The sequence below is a fragment of the Sycon ciliatum genome, unplaced genomic scaffold (assembly GCF_964019385.1).
Source record: "Sycon ciliatum unplaced genomic scaffold, ocSycCili1.1 SCAFFOLD_1447, whole genome shotgun sequence".
Lineage (NCBI taxonomy): Eukaryota > Metazoa > Porifera > Calcarea > Leucosolenida > Sycettidae > Sycon > Sycon ciliatum.
Genome location: NW_027044778.1, coordinates 3,714 through 24,605, shown reverse-complemented (window position 1 = coordinate 24,605; position 20,892 = coordinate 3,714). Strand labels below are relative to the sequence as shown.

The window sequence follows — 20,892 nt, the reverse complement described above, 5'->3', positions numbered from 1 at the left end:
GTCTTTTTCTCTTCCACATTATTATTATTATTATTATTATTATTATTAACTGGTTTGAGGGAAAGAGACAAACGGGAAAGGTCTGAAGAAAAAATTGACTGTCACCGCCAGGACTCGAACCAGGGACCCTCGCTTGTAGCCAGCGATGCTCTAACCACTGAGCTATGGTGTAGTCGTCATTATTATTATTATTATTTAAATTTTGAATAGGGCAATCCCCACAAGGCCTTGAGCATGAGAGGAATCAAAAGCGTTTCTGCTGTAATTCTGAGTTTCACGGTTTTAACTGTCTGATGATCGGTTAAAACCGTGAAACTCAGAGTTACAGCAGAAACGCTTTTGATTCCTCTCAAGTGTGTGTACCATGGTGTACCACAGTAGGCTCTGCACCTTGGTGACAGGGAATGGTGTATTGAGCACTGTCGCGTCGCGGCGAGCAACCATAACTAACTACATAATTGCAACTGTTACTTCACCTACATGTTCTTCATAATCATAGCAACACTGAGTTGACACCGGCAGTCATTATGGTCCCGGAAAGTAGAGAAAAATAGATAATTTTACAACCACGTTTACAGATCACCTCGTAGTCGAAGCTTTACATGAAAGTCATAGGCACCACAGGGACTCTTATTACTACGTAGGGAGATACATTTGAACTACAAAATAATCGAATAATTGTCAATGATTATGTACTGCAGTGTTTTGTAGGCATTCTGGCTGCAAGCCAGGGCTAAGTGATGCCTGATGGCCCGTGAATGCGTGATGCCGGGGTCATGGCCCGGCAAGGGATCTGAAACGCCAAAGCTGCAAAGCGGCAAAAGGGACAAGAAGAAAAAACATCGACGAAATTCCGACGCTATATGCGAGTTCATTATAAGGAGAGTCGACGATATGGATAGGATCGCACCAGGGAGTCGTAAAATACCGGGTATTTTACGACTCCGGCTCCCTGGATCGCACAAGCGCGACGCACATGCATGCACCATGCATGTGCACTGCACATGCACATGCCATGCAACAACAACAAAGTCCAATCAGCTCATGAGTTGCTCAGTACAGTGCCAGTGGCTTTTTTTCAGTGCAGTATGGTCCACGCATCAACCGCGCCACGCTAGCGCGCGCTGTGCATGTGCACCTGTGACTAGTAGTAGTCGACTGTGCACATGGTGCATGCACGTAGATAGCCAGAAATCATGCATTTATGTGATGTTTTTCGGGATCTGGTCATTTTTTTGGCGTTTTTCTATTCTTGTCTTCGTTGCAGTGGTTGTAGTTGGACACCGACGTTTGGATTCTGCTTGATGTAGCTTTCAGTCCAACTCCTGCTGGTGCTCAGGGTCTACTATCATCTAGGACTACTCCTGGGACTAATTTTTTTCAGCTCTTGCCTTATTTTGTACCAAGTTTCTTTGGTGATTGGCAATCCGTGCTGAGGTTTGCAGAGTCCAACCGTCTGTCGCAGCACTACTTCCACGATGCTCAGGGAGACAGCGTTCAGGCGGTGTCCTGTTGGACCTACAACCCTTCTGAGCTGCAGAATCAGTCTGTCATCTGCGCACGAGGTGAGGTTTAGCTCAAGGTGCCATTACAAGATGTACAATAAGTTCCGTTCTTGATTAGCGATAGACCGGTTGGATGGTACATGATTTTACATGTTTTTGGTGATGTTTGCATGGCGTTACTATGTCATGTATCTCGTGTTCGCTGTGTGTTTGTTTTGTGATCTCACTTCCATAGCTGTGCGTACTTTTCTCTTCGGACGCGTGCGTCCAAACACGCACACAGTGACACACACACGCACACACGTAGCATGTACGTATGCGTCGTACGTTATTCATGTACGTGAAAAATCAGGAATGTATAGTCCGTGCTAACTGCATGACCTATCACTGAATCCATGTCCACAGCCAATCATTGGTGTTTGTTTGTTATTAATTTCGGCCAGTATGACTACGGGCGCCGAAGAACGGAGCACCGAAGAACGACCAGGCTAGAATTTTGCCAAGCACAGCATACCAATGTATACACGGTGACTCAACTGTGCATAGACTGTAATACATGAAAAATATGAACGGCCTAGGCTAGGATTCTGCCCCCCCCCCCCGTTCTTCGGCGACCGGCAGTACTGTACAACTGTATTCATTTTGCCTTAAGGCCGATTCATACTTCATTTCGCGTACGGGAAACGCGTCGCGAAAAAGTTGATCTGAGCTCAACTGTTTCCCATACGCGAGATGAAGTATGAATCAGGCTTAAGGGGCGAGACATGTGGAAGTTGCCACACTGGGGTGTGGACCTGCCTCTCGGCACAATCAATGTTCATGCAGTGTCCCCCGTACACCCCTGCTTCTTCCGCTAAACTTCACTATTCGATATTCGATGTACTGACATACCTTGCAAGAAGGTTCAAGGCTGGCAGGCCGTAAATGGAGTGTTGTGCTGGCCAGCGGAGATGGCATGGTGGCGGCCTGGCACGTGCAAAACTTCCTGTACTGTTGTGTTTCTAAGCACAACTGTGCAGTCGTTTGCAACGCGGACATGCACACTTTCCTTCTTCTTTTTTACTGTGCTGGGTCCCGTCCGATACCCGGTGTGTGTACAGTACATTGTGCACTGTGAACATGGATCAGATGTTCAGAACAGATATCAAGTATAATGCACCAGCATTGTCATGCTATGATTTTAACAATGGCTACTATCCATCGGTAACGTTTTTGGCAGTGATCTAATAGTGCAGGATTGCGTTCGATTGTGTCCACCTCACGGAAACGTTTCGTCGCTCCAGTAAAGCGTATGGATTACCTCTGTTTAGTGTTCTACATGAACGTTAATGTATGGCTGTGTGCTGTGTTCGTGTTATCGCTGTACAGGTGTATTCACGCACTGTTGGGCATGCTGGACACACTGCTAACACGTCCAACAGTTTGAAGCACGCGCCCAGACTGCAGGGACATGGCTGCCGCGCTATCGCCGGTGCTCGCTCGCAGTCGCCGGCACCGTTCGCGAGCGGCTCCGCTCGCCAGAAGTTGTCCTGCGCGCCGAGCAAAGCTGCGCCCACGTCCACGGCACGCCACACACTGGCTAACCGCCTGCAGACGGATTACTCCGACGTGCTCGGCGCGCTGCATCTGCCTCAGGCGCCGACGGCATTGCAAAGCTTGCAGCGCTGCACTCAGTCCGTCGCGCTGGCCAGCCACCTCCCGCGACCGTCATCAATAGCTACGGCGCAAGACCTACAGATGCTGGCCGGCAAGCAAGCCGCTAGCAAGGTATCGCCACGTGTACTCTCCGTGATTAGCGCTATCACACTGTCAGGGGCTGTCGCCGGACAGCAGATTGTGTCGTCGTCGGCAACATCCAAGTCAGATGAGCGGCAGCAGCCATCCAGCCATCGTCGGCAGTCCGGGACGCCAGGAAAGCATCCCGTTCTGCAGTCCACGTCACCGCCACCCAGTGTCAGCGTGCCTATCGTACCACAATCAGATTTCCCCGCACGCAATCACGGGGACCATCACCTAACGCTCTGTGCACCCAGTCCGGGAGGGGAAGGTCCGCCGCGTCAACCGGAGAAGAAGCAGAAAAAGAAGGATCCTGCAGTCCTGCGTGTCTCCAAGGCTGATGCCACGGAGCTTGCATCAGCACTGGATCGACTGCAAGCCGAGGTAGGCCTTGGCCCGAGCGATTTATCTCTTGTTCACCTGTCTGCCACTGCAGCATACCTCAACATTACATTGCTGCTCAATGCAATCCGATCATGCGAGACGATGTCATGCTGGTCGCTTTACGACCGCGGACCTGACTTGGAACACTGGACTGTGCACTGATGCAAGGCGCACACTTGACTCCTGTAATCGGATTTCATTGAGCAGCACTGTGCATCGATTTACGTAGCCTCACTGGACATGCTACATGTACACTGCTGCCCAATGCGTGCCCTTCTCTGAATTGCCGCTCCTGCAGATTTCTTGGCAGCAGCAGTTGCACACGCAAGCACGCACACGAACGCGTGCGCACACACACACACACACACACACACACACAGCACATAGCATGCACTTTCTATGTAGGTTCTTCGATACGTCCTGATTGCATAGTAACCATTTCTATTTCTCTTTCTCGCTCTCTCTCACTCTCTCTCTCTCTCTCTCTCTCTCTCTCTCTCTCTCTCTCTCCCACGCCATTCTTCTTTTCAGCTTCCGGAGATCTTTAGTGACAGTCGCCACTTCTCCATCTACTCAGAAGATGTCGTGCTGGAGAATCAGATGTACCCGTTCAACTATCGCACGCAGGGCTTCTCCCTCTACCGTACACAAGCGTCTATGATCCAGGCCAAGTGGCGGCTGTTGTGTCGCGATCTCGAGTTCCACTTGCTCAGTAGCCAGAAGCGACCGGATGAGAGTTGCGTGGTGGTGCGCTGGAAGATCGTCGGCTGTCCACGGTGGCTGCCGGGCAAGATGACATCGCCGGAGAGAATGCGGTGAGTTGCAGTGAGAACAGACTCGTGGCACTCGTTGTCTTTTGACAAGTTTACAGCCCTGCTTCTGCGTTTTATCGCTTTAGGAGCTGCACCTGTGCCTTAAATCCTAGCAGGGTGGCAACGTTTTAACGTTCCTCCGGATGTTGAAAATTCATTCTAACTCAGTCTCAAGGGAACTGTGATTTTTGTGCAGTGGAGGTTTGGATATGACAAGCTTCGAAAATAACTGAAATTGTGAATGGTATCATTTCATAGGCTGTTCAATAGTGCAACGATCTCTCCTCCTCTTCTCCTCAATGCCCCTTCGTTGTTTGGATTGTTTGGTGTGTGTAGTAGCTACCGAGGGCAGCAATGTGTCGGCTCAGAGTGCATTGAGAAGAGGAGAGATTGTTTAAAAACAGCAGCATTAGAAGCTCAAAACTCCTCCTGATTATTGTTTAATACCCAACCGCTCAGCCATAACCAGTTTTGAGTGAATAGCAGAGAGTATTGGGTTATGGCGGATAATCCAACATGTATTGGATCGTTTTTGCACAGGGCATATAATATACGAGGGCTTGGCATTCGTGTTTTATTTAGAGGACGTTTCTCTTCCCTTTGTCCTGCTTGTTGACATCGCATAGCATATACTGCATATGATCAAGAGTAGATAAACAAGAGTGTGCAACTCCAGATCTCTCCTGCATAATCTGCAGATACCCCCGCCCACGGCGGAATTTTTGGTTGACGTCACCTTTTTTCAGAAAAACGCACATTTTGCCGCATAGGAGTGTGAGAGCACGTGATGGGCACCAACCTTGTAGTGTAAAAGCCGGCTAAGAGCACGAGGGAAAACTTTCCGAAAGACTCGCATGGCGTGCGTCGTCGAAAAGATTACGTCAACAAAAAATTCCGCCGTGGGCCAACCCATCCGCGAGTTGCACACTCTTGTTTATCTACTCTTGATAGCATAAAATTTCGGTTCCAGAGACCTCACAGGTTTCAGGTGTAATGTAGAATTAGAAGACCAGCATACCCTTCAGCTACAGTACCTACTCCAGAGCCATTTAGGTGTAATCTAAATTTAGGTGCCTGGTTTCTCTACCGAAATCACCGAAGATAACGTGTTTTACAGTACATGTACTGCATAGCATATACTGAGTCTGTTGGTGTACTCTTCTGTCATTCTGCAGCTATCTGGATGGCTTGTCCACGTTTGAAGTCAACGGCCTCGGCCAAGTGCACCGGCACAAAGTCACCAAGGTATGTATTGTAACTGTATAGTGTGATGTGCTCGTGACTGCACGACCGTGTTTCTGCATAAGATTCCATGCAGATTCTGCAGTCGGCTGTATGGCTCACTCAGTTATACACCACTACCCAAACAAATTTCTACGGTCTCTCGGCTACAAAAATAATTTAAAATTAAATAAAATCCAAATTTTTCGGACGGGGCCCATCTTGAGGAACTCCACAACTTCAAGGAAGGTGTTTACTGCATGGCTGCTCGGTGTTTTCTATCTTGCTCGTTTGCCCTTTTCAAAATATTTTCACTCGTTCTCTTTCCCTCTCCTTGCCATATGAAGGAATCGATGAATGCAAGACTGCAATCCAGAGTATGCAGCTTTTTGACTTTTTTTCAGCATGAACGTCTGTCACGGCGAAATTCCGAGATTACATCATAGTTGGGCAGATATGCGGCTGGAAATGGTGTAGTGCGTACAACTGAGCTGCAGTTGTACAGCAGGAGACCTGCTTGAATCCTGCTTGTGCGCACTACATCACCAACATGGTGTGATCCCGGAATTTCGCCGCGACAGCAACCCATCTGAGCTGCGCACTCTGGATTTCATGTGCATGCACTCTTGATTCTAGGGAAGCAGGGGCGGTTCCAGCGATCTCTACATGGGGATTCCAGTTTATCCGAAATAATTGAATAGCTGATACATGTACATGCATATGGTTGCCAGTAGTACATGCACGAAATGTAGGGGGTTACGTGGAACCCCTCCTGGATCCGGCCCTGGGAAGAACGCTTCAATCTAACGGGCTGGCGTCTGTTTGCCATTGATGGTCTGTGTTCTCTTCTGTGTTTTCACCATGGAATTTTTCTAAAATACCACTTTCGCTTCTTTGTTTCTGCTCCCATGTTCTCTCATCTCAGGTGCGTCGTGATGGTGAGGTTCAATTCATGCGTACTCTCCCAGCTATGGGTATCGTGGCACTGGGTCTTGCCGGCCTCAAGAAGGAGCTGTGCGATAACTTCTGCCGAGTTTTTCGCCGCTGATGTTTGCCTCCGCTGCAACTGCTGTCGTCAAAGTGCAGATAGATGAACTGCTGTACTGCAGCTGCTATCGCCAATACAGAGAGATGAACTGCTATGCTTCAACTGCTATCAATACAGGTAGATGAACTGCTATGCTTCAACTGCTATCAATACAGGTAGATGAACTGCTATGCTTCAACTGCTATCAATACAGGTAGACGAACTGCTATGCTTCAACTGCTATCAATACAGGTAGACGAACTGCTATGCTTCAACTGCTATCGCCTATACAGGTAGATGAACTGCTATGCTTCAACCCCTATCGCCAATGCAGGTGAACGAGCTGTCGTGCCACCACGACTCTAGACCTTTCTGCACACGGTAGGCAAGCTCACGGGGTTTCGCGCACGCTGATGCTGCCGAGGTCACCTGCCGCACACGTGCTGTGATAACTGCAGAAGTCCTCGCGGTGCCTGTGTGCGTGTACGTGTGTGTCTGTGTGTGTATCTGTGTACATGTGTGTATGCGTGTGTCTGTGTGTGTGTTTGTGTGTGTGTGCACCGCAATGCTTTCACCGTGAATGCTGGTCTGTTGTGCTGCCTTGTGCCACTGCCTGCTGCTGCTGCCCTGCAAAGTGCTGAGTGCACATGTGTACCTGAATTAACCTCTTGCTACTCATAACCTAGCATTGCTGCTGGTATGCTGGTATGCACCTGCAGAAACCGCTCATACATGTGCATGTGCATTGGCACTGCTCTGGCGCCTCTCACTGCGTACATGTCCAGTGCTTGTAACGCTATTGGGACTAGTCTCCAGCGACCGCTCGCAAAGTGACCTGGCTGCGACACTCTCAGTGTTCTGCTCTCACTCTCTCTCTGTGTCTCTCCTCCGTGCCCATAGTCATTCTGTTCATGCTCCTTGCGTCTCCTTTTTCCCTTGCCCCTTGTCTATCGTAATCGTCACAACAACCCAATCAACCCTCTCTCTGTGTCTTGATTTCTCCTTGCTTGATTATTTATACTCCCGTCTTGTGAAGCTGGTCTTCTTATTTTCCTTACTTTTTGCCTATCGTCTTCGTTCTGCACTTTACTACCGGACTTTGCTGTTATATCCTACTTCCTACTCTCCTACTACTACGGTACTACAACATTGCCCTACTTCTTGCTTCCGCGTCACCTAGTAGATCTAACTGGTCTCTTTTGCGTATGCCGGTCATTGGAGTTGTGAACAACGGACGTTTATGATTGTTGCGTTTGCAATGCAATGCGTTGTGTCCATCCTTGTGCTGTTGTTGGTGGTGGCGGTGGTGGTGGCGGTGATGCACGGACTAAAATCACCAAGATCAGAGGTACAAGCGGGCATAGAGTAGATCTACGTATTGACGTAGCAACTAACTTGTGGACCATTCACACTACGCCCAAAACGTACACGTGACGCTTCCGTGCGGATAGCCATGACAACATGGAACGTGGCAGGAAAATCGTACCCCGATACGAAAACGTAGACGACGCATCAAGACCCCTGTACCGAGATTCGATCTGTCGCTCCTGGCAGTTTGTGTCCAAACGAAGCTGGTACGTGGTATGAATAGCCTTGGCCATGGGCTTGGAATAGGGTTGTCCACAAAATGTTATTTTTTTTCACCTATAAAAATGGAAATGTAAAATGTGCAGAAAAACCCAAAATGTTTTCGGGATATTTTCGAAAGCTCTCTAAAAAATTAAAAAATTAAAAAATTGCGCGAAAAATGTGACTGTTGCCATGGCAACCAAAATGGCGCTTCATGTACCAGATCTCTGAGGGGTAGGACTAAAGGGACAAGCCCAACTATTTTTGCAGTTTTCTGTCATAAAAAAATAAACGTCACAGGCTGCTCTTCGCAGGTGTCCGCGTCGGAGCGGTCCGGGCGAGCGACCGCATCTCAGTGGGACACTTGTCCGTGGTAGACATAGCCCGATTTTGCTAGCAATTCTGCTGGCAAAATATCGAAGAATTTTCACGAGAGAATTTGCTGGCAAAATGGAGCAAAATATCGGTATGTTCGCGGGAAATTGGGAGATTTTACACTTATACAATGCATGTGACTCATTTTCGTACATTTTTGCCAACACGTGACTCATTTTTTCCTATTTTTGCCAACACGTGACCCACTTTCGGTCAGTTTTCCTACACGTGACCCAGATTTGGCCTTGCATTGGAGCAAAAAGGGAGCAAAATATCGAGTGACCTGGCAAAATGAAAGCAAAATATCGACGATGGGCGAGCAAAATGTTGCGGCAAAATATCGAAGTTTCCCTGGCAAAATCGGGCTTTGCCTAGTCCGTGGCCGTTGTACTGGAAATCTGTGGCAGAACCTTGCCATGCCAGAGGCTACACACACCCGGGTACCTATACCGGGATAGACAAATCCTTGGTGTTGCTTCTTTCATTTTTATTTGTTCTTGCTGAGAAAGAAACGTTGCTGCTTGGAAAGCTTTCTGTTCACTCCAGCGACTTTCCTCTAGTAACGTTGCTCACTGATAATGATCATAGCTCGTGATACCAATGGTGAAGAGAAGCTGGGTTTCTTGCCATTTGCAACTTCCTGGCTCTGAAAATATAGCTTGAACAAATAAGAGCTCCAAGTATTTTAGTTTTAGATTTCGATGTGCCAGACCTATCGTTACGAGATGCAGAGATGAGGAGCAAGGGAGGCGTTGGACTAATGCCAATAATGGTTTTATGGCCCAGACAACGCCAGCGATTTTCACTTGTCAAGAGGACAGTCAAGTTGGAGCAGGCAGATGACAGATTATTTGAGCATTTATAGCGGAGTGGGTGGTTTGCTAAAGAGAATCGTCTCAGTACCTCATGGTTACTAGTATCTGACAAATGCCTCTTATTGCTAGTCTGCATTATTGAGCATAGCAGAATTGATCATGTCACAAGTAGTGTCAAGACTTGATGTCCTACGATTATACTCAGATCAACTAAGAAAGGGAGAGGCAGATCGAGAAGGAAGAAGACACAGAGACTGAGAGAGAGACAGAAGAGAAGCAAACGGAGAAACAGCGACATAAGTACAGGGCCAAGAAGACAGACAAACATAGAGAGACAAGCAGAGAGAGACAAGCAGAGACAGACCAAGACAGGGAGACAGCTGGAGAGTTACACAGACAAACACAGATAGGCAGACAGAAAGGCCGTGACGAAGATTCAGAGAAACACACAGAGAGAGAGAGAGAGAGAGAGAGAGAGAGAGAGAGAGAGAGAGAGAGAGAGAGAGAGAGAGAGAGAGAGAGAGGGGGGGGGGGGGGGGAGAGAGAGAAGAAGAGAAGAGAGAGAGAGACACGCGCACACGCACACACACACACAGAAACAGAGAGAGAAAACTGAGAAAGAAAGAGACAGAGAACAGTGACCGAGTGAGGGACAAAGAGAGACACACAGAGAAAGACTGAAGAAGAGAAGCAGACAGAAAAACAGAGACAGACAGATGGAGACAGAGAAACAGAAAGGAAGACAGACAGACAGACAGATGGACAGACAGACAGATAGGGACAGGCACACGGACAGAACGAGATAGGCAGACAGCTAGAGAATGACAAAGACAGGCATACAGAAAAACCAAGACACAGACAGAGACACATAGACACAGAGAGAGAGAGAGAGGCAGACAGATAGATATATTAATAGAATAGAGAGACAGACAGACAGAGAAACATGTGGAGACACACAGATACGAGAGATTTCGTTCGTTGGATTTCTAATACTGAAGTAGTATAATACAAGTAGGTAGCAGCATAATGCACACAGATCTAGAGTGCTGAGAGTTGTCGAATGCGGCGAAAGCAGAGTGTAGTAGACACTACTGTACAGGAGTGAAGCAAAGCTGATTTGTTGTAATGCTGCCTGACTGCTTGCCTGTGTGCAATAATGAGGTGAACTCATAAAACAGTGAGCCGAAAAAAAATATGATTAAAAAGCCGATTCACAAACCAGGTAAAGACAGGAAGAGAAGGAAAGATATGTGCGCATATACCCTGCACCCGTGCACGCACACACACACACAAACACAGAAGGGAGTTGATAGGTGGAGAATTGCGAAAACAGGGGACCCAGTGTGCCCTCAAGGAGATAAAGAGATAGAGATAGATAGAGAGATATTTTTGGCACAGTATATTCGGCCCTGGTTTAAATATGGCTTTGGAATTTATTTTTCATTGCAATCAGGTTCGGCCTCATTTCTCTGTGCTGTGCTAATGAGTCCACAAAGGACGAAACAGTTCTGTCCCCAGATTGGATAGATAGATAGATATAGATGAAGATAGAGAGAGAGAGAGAGAGAGAGAGAGAGAGAGAGAGAGAGAGAGAGAGAGAGAGAGAGAGAGAGAGGGAAAGAGAAAGACATAGGCAGCTGTCTTGGTCATTATCATCCGATGTATTCCGTGTGGCGTAGACCAGGTGTGCATTGAGAATCCTTTCACAAGGCATCGCAATAATTATAATTACGGAATTGGGCAGTAATGCTGTTCTAGTCTTGATATGTTTCACTCAGGTCATGTCTGATATCGTTGGCATAAGAGAAAATCAGTGGGTGTACATCCACTGCACTTGCAAACTTGCGTGTCTCTCTTGCGACGAATGCACATGGTACTTGGTGTCTGTGTCAATTGGCTCATTCTGTGGGCGAGTGGTCACTGCCTGAGTTCAATGTCGGAAAAGGTAAGTAGCTCTAGAGTGCAGTATAGAGAAAATAATGCCAAATACGCGGTCATTAGGAGAGACTATACCAGCAACTTCGACTCATATACTTCAATATCTAATTGGATCTGTATAGAAGACGCTGCTCAGTGGTATTGGAGTTGTGGTTGATCAACAGCGTATCTTTTAGGTACATGTGGCATCCATTGGTCTTGTGTGAGTGACACTAGGCATGAAACCGGACAACGTTGGTGAAAGGTTTCATTACCAAAGAACTTGATTGGTTTGCCATTTAGCTTCCTGTGTGGCGTCACATCGTTTCCGTGGACTGGTTTAGATTCTTGCCCACGTTTCCAGGAGTCCAGCCAATTAATAGCAGCCGAAGCTATTTGAATAGCCAGATTATGTCTTCTTATCTGCTCTGCACTCCATCCGCTTGCATCAGTAAGCAATGCAAACACGTTGTCCCCTGCACAGGCACGTGACTTCTGCAGGGAATTCCGGGAGAGCGTAAAGTGGCAGGACGAATTACCGTGAAGTTGCCACATGATCTGAGTACAATCGTAGCACATCAAGTCTTGACACTACTAGTACTTGTGACATGACCAATTCTGCTATGCTCTAATGCAGACTAGCAATAAGAGGCATTTGTCAGATACTAGTAACCATGAGGTACTGAGATGATTCTCTTCGGCAAGCCACCCACTCTGCAAAAAAATGCGCCAAAATTAATAATCCGTCATCTGCCTGCTCCAACTTGACTGTCCTCCTGACAAGTGAAAACCGCTGGCGTTGTCCGGCCATAAACACCATTATTGGCATCAATCCAACGCATTAATCCAACGCCTTCGTTGCTCCTCATCTCTGCAGCTCATACCAATAGGTCTGGCACGTCGAAAAACTAACATACTCGGAGCTACTGTACAAGCTACATTTTCAGAGACAGGGAGTTGCAAATGGCAAGAAACCCAGATTCCCTTCACCTTTGGCATCACGAGCAATGACCATTTATCAGCCAGCAATGTTTTACTAGAGCAAAGGCGCTGGCGGGAACAGAAACAGCAACGTTTCTTTCTCAGCAAAAACAAATAAAAAGGAAAGGAACAAAAAAGGATCAACACCATGTACCAGGGATTCGTCCATACCTGGTACCCAGGCCAGGTGTGTACTACCCCTGGAAAGGCTCTCCCACAGATTGCAGTACAAAAGCCACGGCCAAGTGTCCCACTGAGGTGCGGTCGCTTGCCCGGACCGCTGGGACGCGGACACCTACGAAGAGCAGCCTGTGACGTTTATTTTTTATGACAGAAAATCCGCAAAAATAGTTGGGCTTGAGCCTTTCGCATCTCTGAGATCTGGCCAGATCTACGAGTCATCGAGCCGTATTGCCAGAATAGCTACAGCTGTTACAGAACCATTGGTGCGTGCAGCGAGCCAAGTGTGTTGACGGAGGTCCACTCCGACTCCAATGAGAAGAGCGAGGAAGAATCCGACACCATCTCCATCGTAGAGTCTTCCGGGCAAGCCGCGAGTGAGACTCCTGCGGCAAGTTTGCTGGATAAATTGACCCAAAATGGAAAAAAGTTTGAAAATTGCTGAATTGCAAAAAAAGTGTGAAAATTACCCAAAATGCAAAAAAAATCGAAAACATTTTGTGGCCCTAGCTTGGAAGTAATAATAATTAGTTGGATCATGGATAGGCCTCCGCGGAATATGCCGGCATAATTTTGGGAATTATCGGTGTGATTTTTAAAACGGGAATTATTGGCATTTTTTGTGGAATAATCGGTAAAATTTGAGCAATGCCCCCCTTTTTTCAATTTTTTTCCATTTATAACACCCTGATTTGTACCAAAAAGCTCATGATCCTGAACGTTGATCGCCCGGTATTTCAAAAAAGAAAGAAAAAAAAAGCTTCCAGCCGAATTTCACGCGAACCGTGATTTTTTTGCCCGTATAAGTGGCAAAAAAACAGTACGCGGTACGTTATCTGCAAAAAAGGGAAGAAAAAAAGAATTATTGTGAGAATTGTCGGTGGAATTACGGGAATAATCGGTCGAAATTTTGAGCAATGCTCAAAAGAATTATCGGTAAAAATACGAGCATATTCCGCGGAGGCCTAATCATGGAACATTCAACAGCTTATTGGTAATGACGTCATTATGATGTAATGACGGTTTTGATTGATTTCGTTTACTTTTTTTGCTTTTTATTTCTTGATGCGTTTTGTTTATTGCTGTTTCACTTTACTCACTATCTTTCATGTAAAAGTGAGAAATTTCAAATAAATGGGCCCTAGGACTACTGATAGTACTGTGGGGAAAGGCGAGCGTGGGACATCCGGCGACAGCTACCCTGAAGTAGCTCTCTAGCTGCTAGCACATGTATCGAGGTCCGAAAGTGTGGACACGCGAGAAACATGGTCCCTTGACCGTAGTGATGCCGACTTGTCCAATTGCCATTGTGTTCAAATTCACTTACTTCGAAGTGGAATGAATATCGATGTTCGAGACTGTGACAGGCTACATGGCAGTATTACATTAGTAATGGGTCAAGCAATTCCAGGGTGAAGCAAGTGCTGATCTGTCATGGCCCTGCCCGAGCAATCGAACGCATTTGAAGATTTTGAGCACGTGACTGCACCTAGTTGTAAGAGTGAAGAGCGAGTCAAGCTCGTAGTCTTGGGTGCTCCAGGCTCTGGGAAGAGCTCTTTCTGCCAGCGCTTTGCCAATGACAACTTCCACGTGCCCAAAGCAGCTCAGCTTGGACTGGGCATGGTCAAGAAGGACATCGTGAAAGATGGCAGTCTCTTGTCCGTCGAGCTATGGTAAGGCGATGCCGTGTGAAAACGGTACAGCGACATTCTGTATCTGTATATGACGTGTTGCATAATAGACGTCATGACGTCACTAGTATGCGAATCGATTACATCATCAGTTGAGATGCTTTGACAAAGTTGCGGCGTAGGGCGATGCACTGGAAACCGCCGACTCACACCATATACACAGCGCCCATATGCGGTTCGTCTCACTCGGCACCATGACGTCATTTGCATAACCGCTATACAGTGACTGCCCGAAAGTATTCCGACGACCGCTTCGGTGGCGCGTTACGTGGGCACACGCGACCCTGCACGCTTTGGATTTGCACCCATACCTCGTTTATCCAGGTAGTCCGGAACCGGGCACTATTCGTGACCCTGAACCACATACATCTTGATGGAGAAAGCCGGCCGGCCGGAGATATGGCATGTGATGTCACTATTTCCACAAAAAAATGGCAAAAGAGTACACGTGGTAAGATTTCCGGTAAACTCACCGACAGGGTGCCCGGTAGACCGAGGTGCCCGTAACTTGGAGGTCTGGACAAGAGAAATATCTCATTGTGAGTGCATTGGCAACCACTATACATGTGTATATACCGTATTTCCCCCACTTTGTAAGCCGCACTCGATTGTAAGCCGCACCCCTTTGATGGCTTTTGAAGATACATGTGTCACTAAGCGGCACAAACCCGCAAGTGCACAGTAAGGGCCCGGTCACACATGCACTCGAAAGTAGCGGATCCGCTGAAGCGACGTCACAGGAGCGAAAAATACCATGGCAACGGCGAAAAGCGGAACTTCCGCTTCAGCGGAAACTCCAGTCCGCTTCCTCCAAAATTTTCGAAGCGAGACTGTCGCTTCTGACGTTTCGCTTCAGCAGAAAACACTACGGACTTGCTACGAGAAATTTGTATGCGTATGATGTCCATGCAACAAACATGTGTGCAAGATAGTCATTGCTCTCGTCTATTCTCCGTACCGTATGCACCACATGCACAGTCCACTTTACTCTCATTTTCCGCCAAAGTTGTTATGTGTGACCATACACACGTGGTTTCGCTGGAGCGACACCAGGCTCCCTGTCGCAGAACCTCGATGCCGAAGCGAACCCCAGTGCATGTGTGACCGGACCCTTAGGAGATGAGTTGATAACTGATTTATTTGCTCGGACTGAAAGAGAATTTATGCGATCAGTGAATACAACAGTGCGTGGCAGTGCAACATCGTACGGAGCACGCGCACTTCATTATTTTGGGAGAGCAGTATGCAGCAGAATTACAGATGGAGCGGACTCGCTCCCTTCTATTTACACTGCAACGTTCGAACACATTTTCGTAGTTAAAACAACGTTTCGGCATATAGCCCTCATCAGGTTTGCAATGATGTGCACTCTACAAAGGAGCAGTAAATATACTGTGCTGTGCTGTGTTTGCGCCAAATGTGTCAGCTACAATATGCAGCAGTTGGGAAAAATGTGAACTCTGGCTGTGTAAACCTAGAGGCTACAAACTGTGGCAGAACTTGCCGCACAGAGTTCACAGTACTATAATATTTACCGTATAGACTAAGGAGGTGATTATATGTGCAGCTCCAGTCCGGGCTGGTCGACAGGCGGGCCAGCCCGCCTGCAACGGGATCTCGGGATTGTACACAAATCCACGCAAAACCTGTGGTGCGTTTACATGGCAAGCGGGCTGGCCCGGCGAGGCGGGATCCCGCCTCGAGGCACCCGAGATCCCGGCTAGGCGGGCCAGAAAAAGCACATATAAACAGACCAGCCCGGGCCAGAGTTGTATTATTGTGGTGTCGACACTGCGTTCATACTACAAAAGTAACAAAATAGGTACCTTTACCTTTTGAGGGTAGTTATAAAGAGGATTCCCGATATTGTCTTGAAAATCTATGAAGCTTTTTGTACAGCAACAAGAAGACGTACAGTGAGCACTGTTTATTTGTCGACATGCATGATTTACATTAAAGTGGAAGGGAAACTACTTGCAAAATACTTTGATATGGACAGCTAAAAATGTGAAAAACAGGAAAAAGAAACGAGGTGATACAACACACCAAACATGTGCCACAGCGCGAAAAGAAATCAGCAGAAGAATACATTGTGTGAGAAAAAAAGTTTTTAGGTTTATAACCTGAGTATGGCTTGCAGCGCTGCGTTTCAGCCCGGGGCAGCACACTACAGTCGTAGTGTGTTCGCTGCATACTCACAACGGGCTGGCGTGTGCTCAGTGCATATAAACTCACTGCGGGCTGGCGACCAGCCCGGCCTTGCACATGTAAACACCCTTGGCGGGCTGGCCCGCTTGCTCCAGCCCGGGCTGGAGTTGCACATATAATAGGCCCCTAAGAGAGAGCTACAAATTGCTGCAGTGCCGAAACATGATAAAGTCTTTAGAACTAAAACATGTAAAATAGCAAAATTAAACTAACTCGCTTCGCGACACTCCCGCCGCAAAGATAAGTAACACATATTTGTGCGATGCCGTAAGAACCATGTTGAAAGACTAGAGAGCTGAAACAGATTTCCAGCTGGAAATACTTCAATACTTATAGAACAAAATGCAAGAAACTATATCTAAGCAATTCGAAGTTCTGGAGCTAGTTTCATCATTGCTGTTACAATATTTACGGTGTGTCACAATACAATCTTAATTAATCGAGAGCTAAGTTTGCATGAGGAAATAACTGAACCGTAAGCAATGTAGATATTACTATCATAATAATTATTAAATTTAGAAAAAACATAAACAAGAACACTGGCAACTGTTCACATAAGTACCAGGTACATGCAGTTAATTCATATGGCTACTATACTTGTCCATCTTCGATCCGATCACGGGTGCGCATTGTAGCTGCTGTTGCTGCATTGCGTCGCAGGCGTTCAGGCAGTGGCGCAATTGTAGGCTCTAGCACTTCTGCAGTGGTTACTTCGCCCGGTGAACACTCTAACGGATAGAGATGGCATACCGGCCGGTTCATGGAAGTCCCAGATGGCATACGTAGCGTCACTGATCGAACTTCGCCGTCTGTGCTTTGGTGTAGCGGCGCGATTCTTCCTATTTTCCAGCAGTTGCGTGGCCGATCAACATCCTTGATCAGAACAGTGTAGTTAATACTTGGCTTGAAGCTATTGGAATTTCGTTGACTGTGTTGTTGTGGTCGTAGCGACTGCAAATACTCTGCCGACCACTTCTCCCAGAAAATGTTGAGACATTTCTGCTGCTGTTTCCGCAGGTTTACGAGTTGTTGAGCATGACTGACATGTGTGATGTAGTCAGGGTCATCTGTAATGACAAAGTTAGGCTGACCAAGAGAACTATGCCCAGTTAAGAAATTGGCAGGCGTGAGAACATGACCTTCTCTAGTGTCTCTGTCCATAACCCAGCCTCATCCTCCAAACCATTCTTAATCTCTTTGTTGTCTTTACCCTTTGGCTCATATTCCTCCACATTCTCTACAAAATCATTCAAGCTAGCTTCCGTTCTTTCCAACAATTCCTTTAAACCACAAAGAAACGGACTTATCTGGTTAATGGGTTTGGTTCCTGCTAGCAGATCTTCGCCGACTATCGTCTCCTCCTGCAGGTCTTCGTACAGGAGCTTGAGAGCACGCTTGCTGGTCTGGATAGCCGTCGGCAATCTTGTGTCGCCCATTTTCACAACTCAAACCCTAAAGGGCGAGTCCACCAGGAGCAAGGCTCGGTTGGGGGCAGTGGCGAGGAAGCAGGTTTCGGCACCATGTCACTAACCGGCACAAACCCGCAAGTGCACAGTTAGGAGATGAGTTGATAACTGATTTATTTGCTCGGACTGAAAGAGAATTTATACGATAAGTGAATACAACAGTGCGTGGCAGTGCAACATCGTACGGAGCACGCGCACTTCATTATTTTGGGAGAGCAGTATGCAGCAGCAGTTGGGATGTTTTTTTTGTTTTTGGATTTTTTGGTTTTTTTTTAAATCTGATGCGAAACTCGCACACAGAAGTGTAAAACAAAAAAACAGGCCAAAAAACGGAAAAATAATAAGGCACCCATTTTGATAGTCCAGGGAATGGCCCACGCCTGGTAAAAAGAATAAACAGAGAAAAGAAAAGAATCATAACAAGTACATGAATAGACCTCTAGACAAAAATGTGACCTTCTGCCGCTGCCAATGAAGCAGAGTGTTCACTAACAGTCGCGCAACAAACGGGACGGCGAGCACCACGGAGACAGATGACACTAGCCCTGAGGAGGGCAAAACTGAGGCGACACCTGATCCATGCCATTACGGTCGAGTATGGCTCTGCAGACTTGCTAGAAATTAGGCTAGCAATCCTCTTGTAGAGGGCCATGCTGCACTTGCCCATTCCACCGGTAGCCGAAAATACTGCTGGCACAAAGGAGGCATGCTCTACTTCACGAACTCTTTCTTCATAGTGGCATCTCTTTTCCTTCTCATGCCGGATGTAGCTTTTGGAGACTGGAGTGGATCGGTTTGTACTTGCATAGGGGTTGAAAACCCTCACATCAACAAAGGTGCGTTCCGAACGACCACCCCAGACTCCATCAGCGGCGACATCAAGGCGGGCCTGCTCACCCGTGATCGCCATTCTGTGGCGAAACCGTTCTCCAGTAATAGGTTGGACATGTGGCTCCACGCTGACATTGGTGCAAACACGCTTCAGGAGGCTGGCAGTGACATCACGGACCTCGATCTAGCAGGCTCGTCCCAGGTGGCGCTGCTCGAGAATGTCCCATACTTGTTCTTGGGAAGCCATCGGCTGTCTATGGTCGGTGCCACCGGCCAGTGTGGTGTGTTCGCTCGCAGTCCGCTCAGTGCTGCCCGTACCACTAGACCTATCACTATGCACACTCCTACTTTCGGCGAGGCACTCCCGTATCAGAGCAGCTGCTAACTGTGATGGCGTGCCACTATCCTTGACAGCGCTGGCAGTTGTTGTACAGTGGCTTACTGTACTGTCCTCTACCGTTGTTGTAGTACCCGCTTCGGGTGCTGTCCACTGTACACTACGGACTGGGATGGGGTCTGGTCGGGAGTTTTGAGCGGGTGGTGATGCCGCTCTGACATTGCTCGCTGTGTCACCTCCCAGCGTGTCCCATGCAAATTGCTGGGAGCTCGATACCGAGACAGGAGTCGTCGACAGCGCCGCGGAGAGCGCAGCTGAGGCGATCTCCTCAGCTGTTGTTGCCTTCCTGGGGGTCTGCTTACCCTGCACTACCGTATGGTTGACTACGGTATCACTCATCGAACTTCGTACAGTACATTTCATTTGAATCTCTGGATCCAACGGCTTGCCCTCGGACGGCGGCTGGTTCCGGCAACTCTTCTTCTGAGTAGGCCCGCAGTTTTTGCACTTTCGACCATTCTTCACACAAACACAGCCAACGCAGGATCCATTGCCGTTGCACCGGCAACATTGGGGGCCACCCTGCATGGTGTGTTCGGTCCTCGCAACGCGTCAACAGCAAAATCTACAGAACATCGGAGCTCCAAAAAAACGTTCTCTCTCAGACCATCCCGCCAGTTGGGAAAATGTGAGCTCTGGCTGTGTAAACCTAGAGGCTAGAAACTGTGGCAGAACTTGCCGTACAGAGTTCACAGTACAATATTTACCGTGTAGACTAAGAGAGAGCTACAAACTGCTGCAGTGCCGAAACATGATAAAGCCTTTAGAACTAAAACATGTAAAATAGCAAAATTAAACTAACTCGCTTCGCGACAACATGTGGGTGTAAAAAGGCGGGACATACAGTTGCGCTCACTGAAATCCGACCCAATGTGCAAAGCTGGCACCCTCAACTTGCACGGCTCTTGACGCCCTGGAAGTGGAATGAATGCGGCTGGACGTACACATGTACACCCACAGTGATGTAATCGGAACTGGTCCAGGGCGCCAGCTTTGCACTTTGGGTCGAATTTCAGTGAGCGCAGCTGTATATGCAGGGAAATACGGTACTTGGAAGTACATGAATACCATACTTGCGTGATCAGTGCCCCTGGGGTACTATTTGTGTGTGGGTGTACGTGTGTGTGCGCTGTGCTTTTGCTTCATGACTGTTGTTGCACAGGGACTGCACTACCGGTCGCAATGGCATGCCGGCATCACTGTGGGCAACATTACTGCATGAGTGCCAGGTACGGGATATTGCACACACTCGCATACAGTTAGACCGCGCTTAACCGCACACATCCGGTTTCCCCAAAAGAATATCCGGATAGGCGAGGGAACCGGATAATCGAACACACATACTGTATGTATGCATGGCATATGCTGTAAATCTGGTGACGAACGATTTTCTTCCGGATGGCGAGGGATCCGGATAAAAGAGGACCGGATAAGCGAAGTCTGACTGTACTAGCACCCAAGCCAAGCTGTACAGTACTGTCGGGTAGCGCCGGAGAACGGACAGGCTAGAATTTCACCAAGCACAGCATGCCCCTGTTGCATACACGATGACTCAACTGTGCATAAACTGTAATACATGAAAATAGGAACGGTCTAGGGCTACAAAGCTGACCCCCCCCCCCCCCAGTTCTTCGGCGACCGACAGTACTGTAGACTTTTAACCATCAAGCCTGATTCATACTTCAATTCTCGTGCGGGAACTAGTCACAATGCCCGTCTCGGCGAAGAAAGGTCACC

At 47.7% G+C, this 20,892-nt stretch overlaps 2 protein-coding genes across 3 annotated transcripts; both read left to right on the top strand.

Moving 5' to 3' along the window:
• The first annotated feature begins 1,242 nt into the window (after positions 1–1,242).
• Positions 1,243–8,002, top strand: LOC135830589 (uncharacterized). Of its 2 annotated transcripts, XR_010556068.1 has the most exons (6): positions 1,243–1,565; positions 2,874–3,665; positions 4,197–4,480; positions 5,653–5,722; positions 6,624–6,863; positions 6,978–8,002. XR_010556068.1 is itself a non-coding variant. In XM_065342825.1 (5 exons), exons 1-5 carry the CDS (start codon positions 1,479–1,481, stop codon positions 6,744–6,746), a joined length of 1,356 nt encoding a protein of 451 aa, XP_065198897.1. In that variant the 5' UTR covers positions 1,243–1,478; the 3' UTR covers positions 6,747–8,002. The 2 variants fall into 2 exon arrangements, 1 of the variants encoding a protein (XP_065198897.1); XM_065342825.1 differs by having other exon boundaries at positions 6,624–8,002.
• A 5,669-nt stretch (positions 8,003–13,671) lies between these two features.
• Positions 13,672–20,384, top strand: LOC135830588 (uncharacterized; the record flags this gene model as incomplete). Its single annotated transcript, XM_065342824.1, is given in 2 exon segments — positions 13,672–14,235; positions 20,318–20,384. Coding segments are annotated over 2 exon segments (306 nt in total), but the record flags the coding sequence as incomplete, so codon positions are not given.
• Positions 20,385–20,892: the final 508 nt, after the last annotated feature.

What these genes read in the sequence shown, in the direction of transcription:
- LOC135830589 (XM_065342825.1), top strand. Translation starts at nt 1,479, where the DNA reads ATGCTCAGGGAGACAGCGTTCAGGCGGTGTCCTGTTGGACCTACAACC. An exon ending in GTCTGTCATCTGCGCACGAG is followed by an intron (nt 1,566 to 2,873) that starts GTGAGGTTTAGC and finishes ATCGCTGTACAG; the next exon opens with GTGTATTCACGCACTGTTGG. An exon ending in ACCGGCACAAAGTCACCAAG is followed by an intron (nt 5,723 to 6,623) that starts GTATGTATTGTA and finishes CTCTCATCTCAG; the next exon opens with GTGCGTCGTGATGGTGAGGT.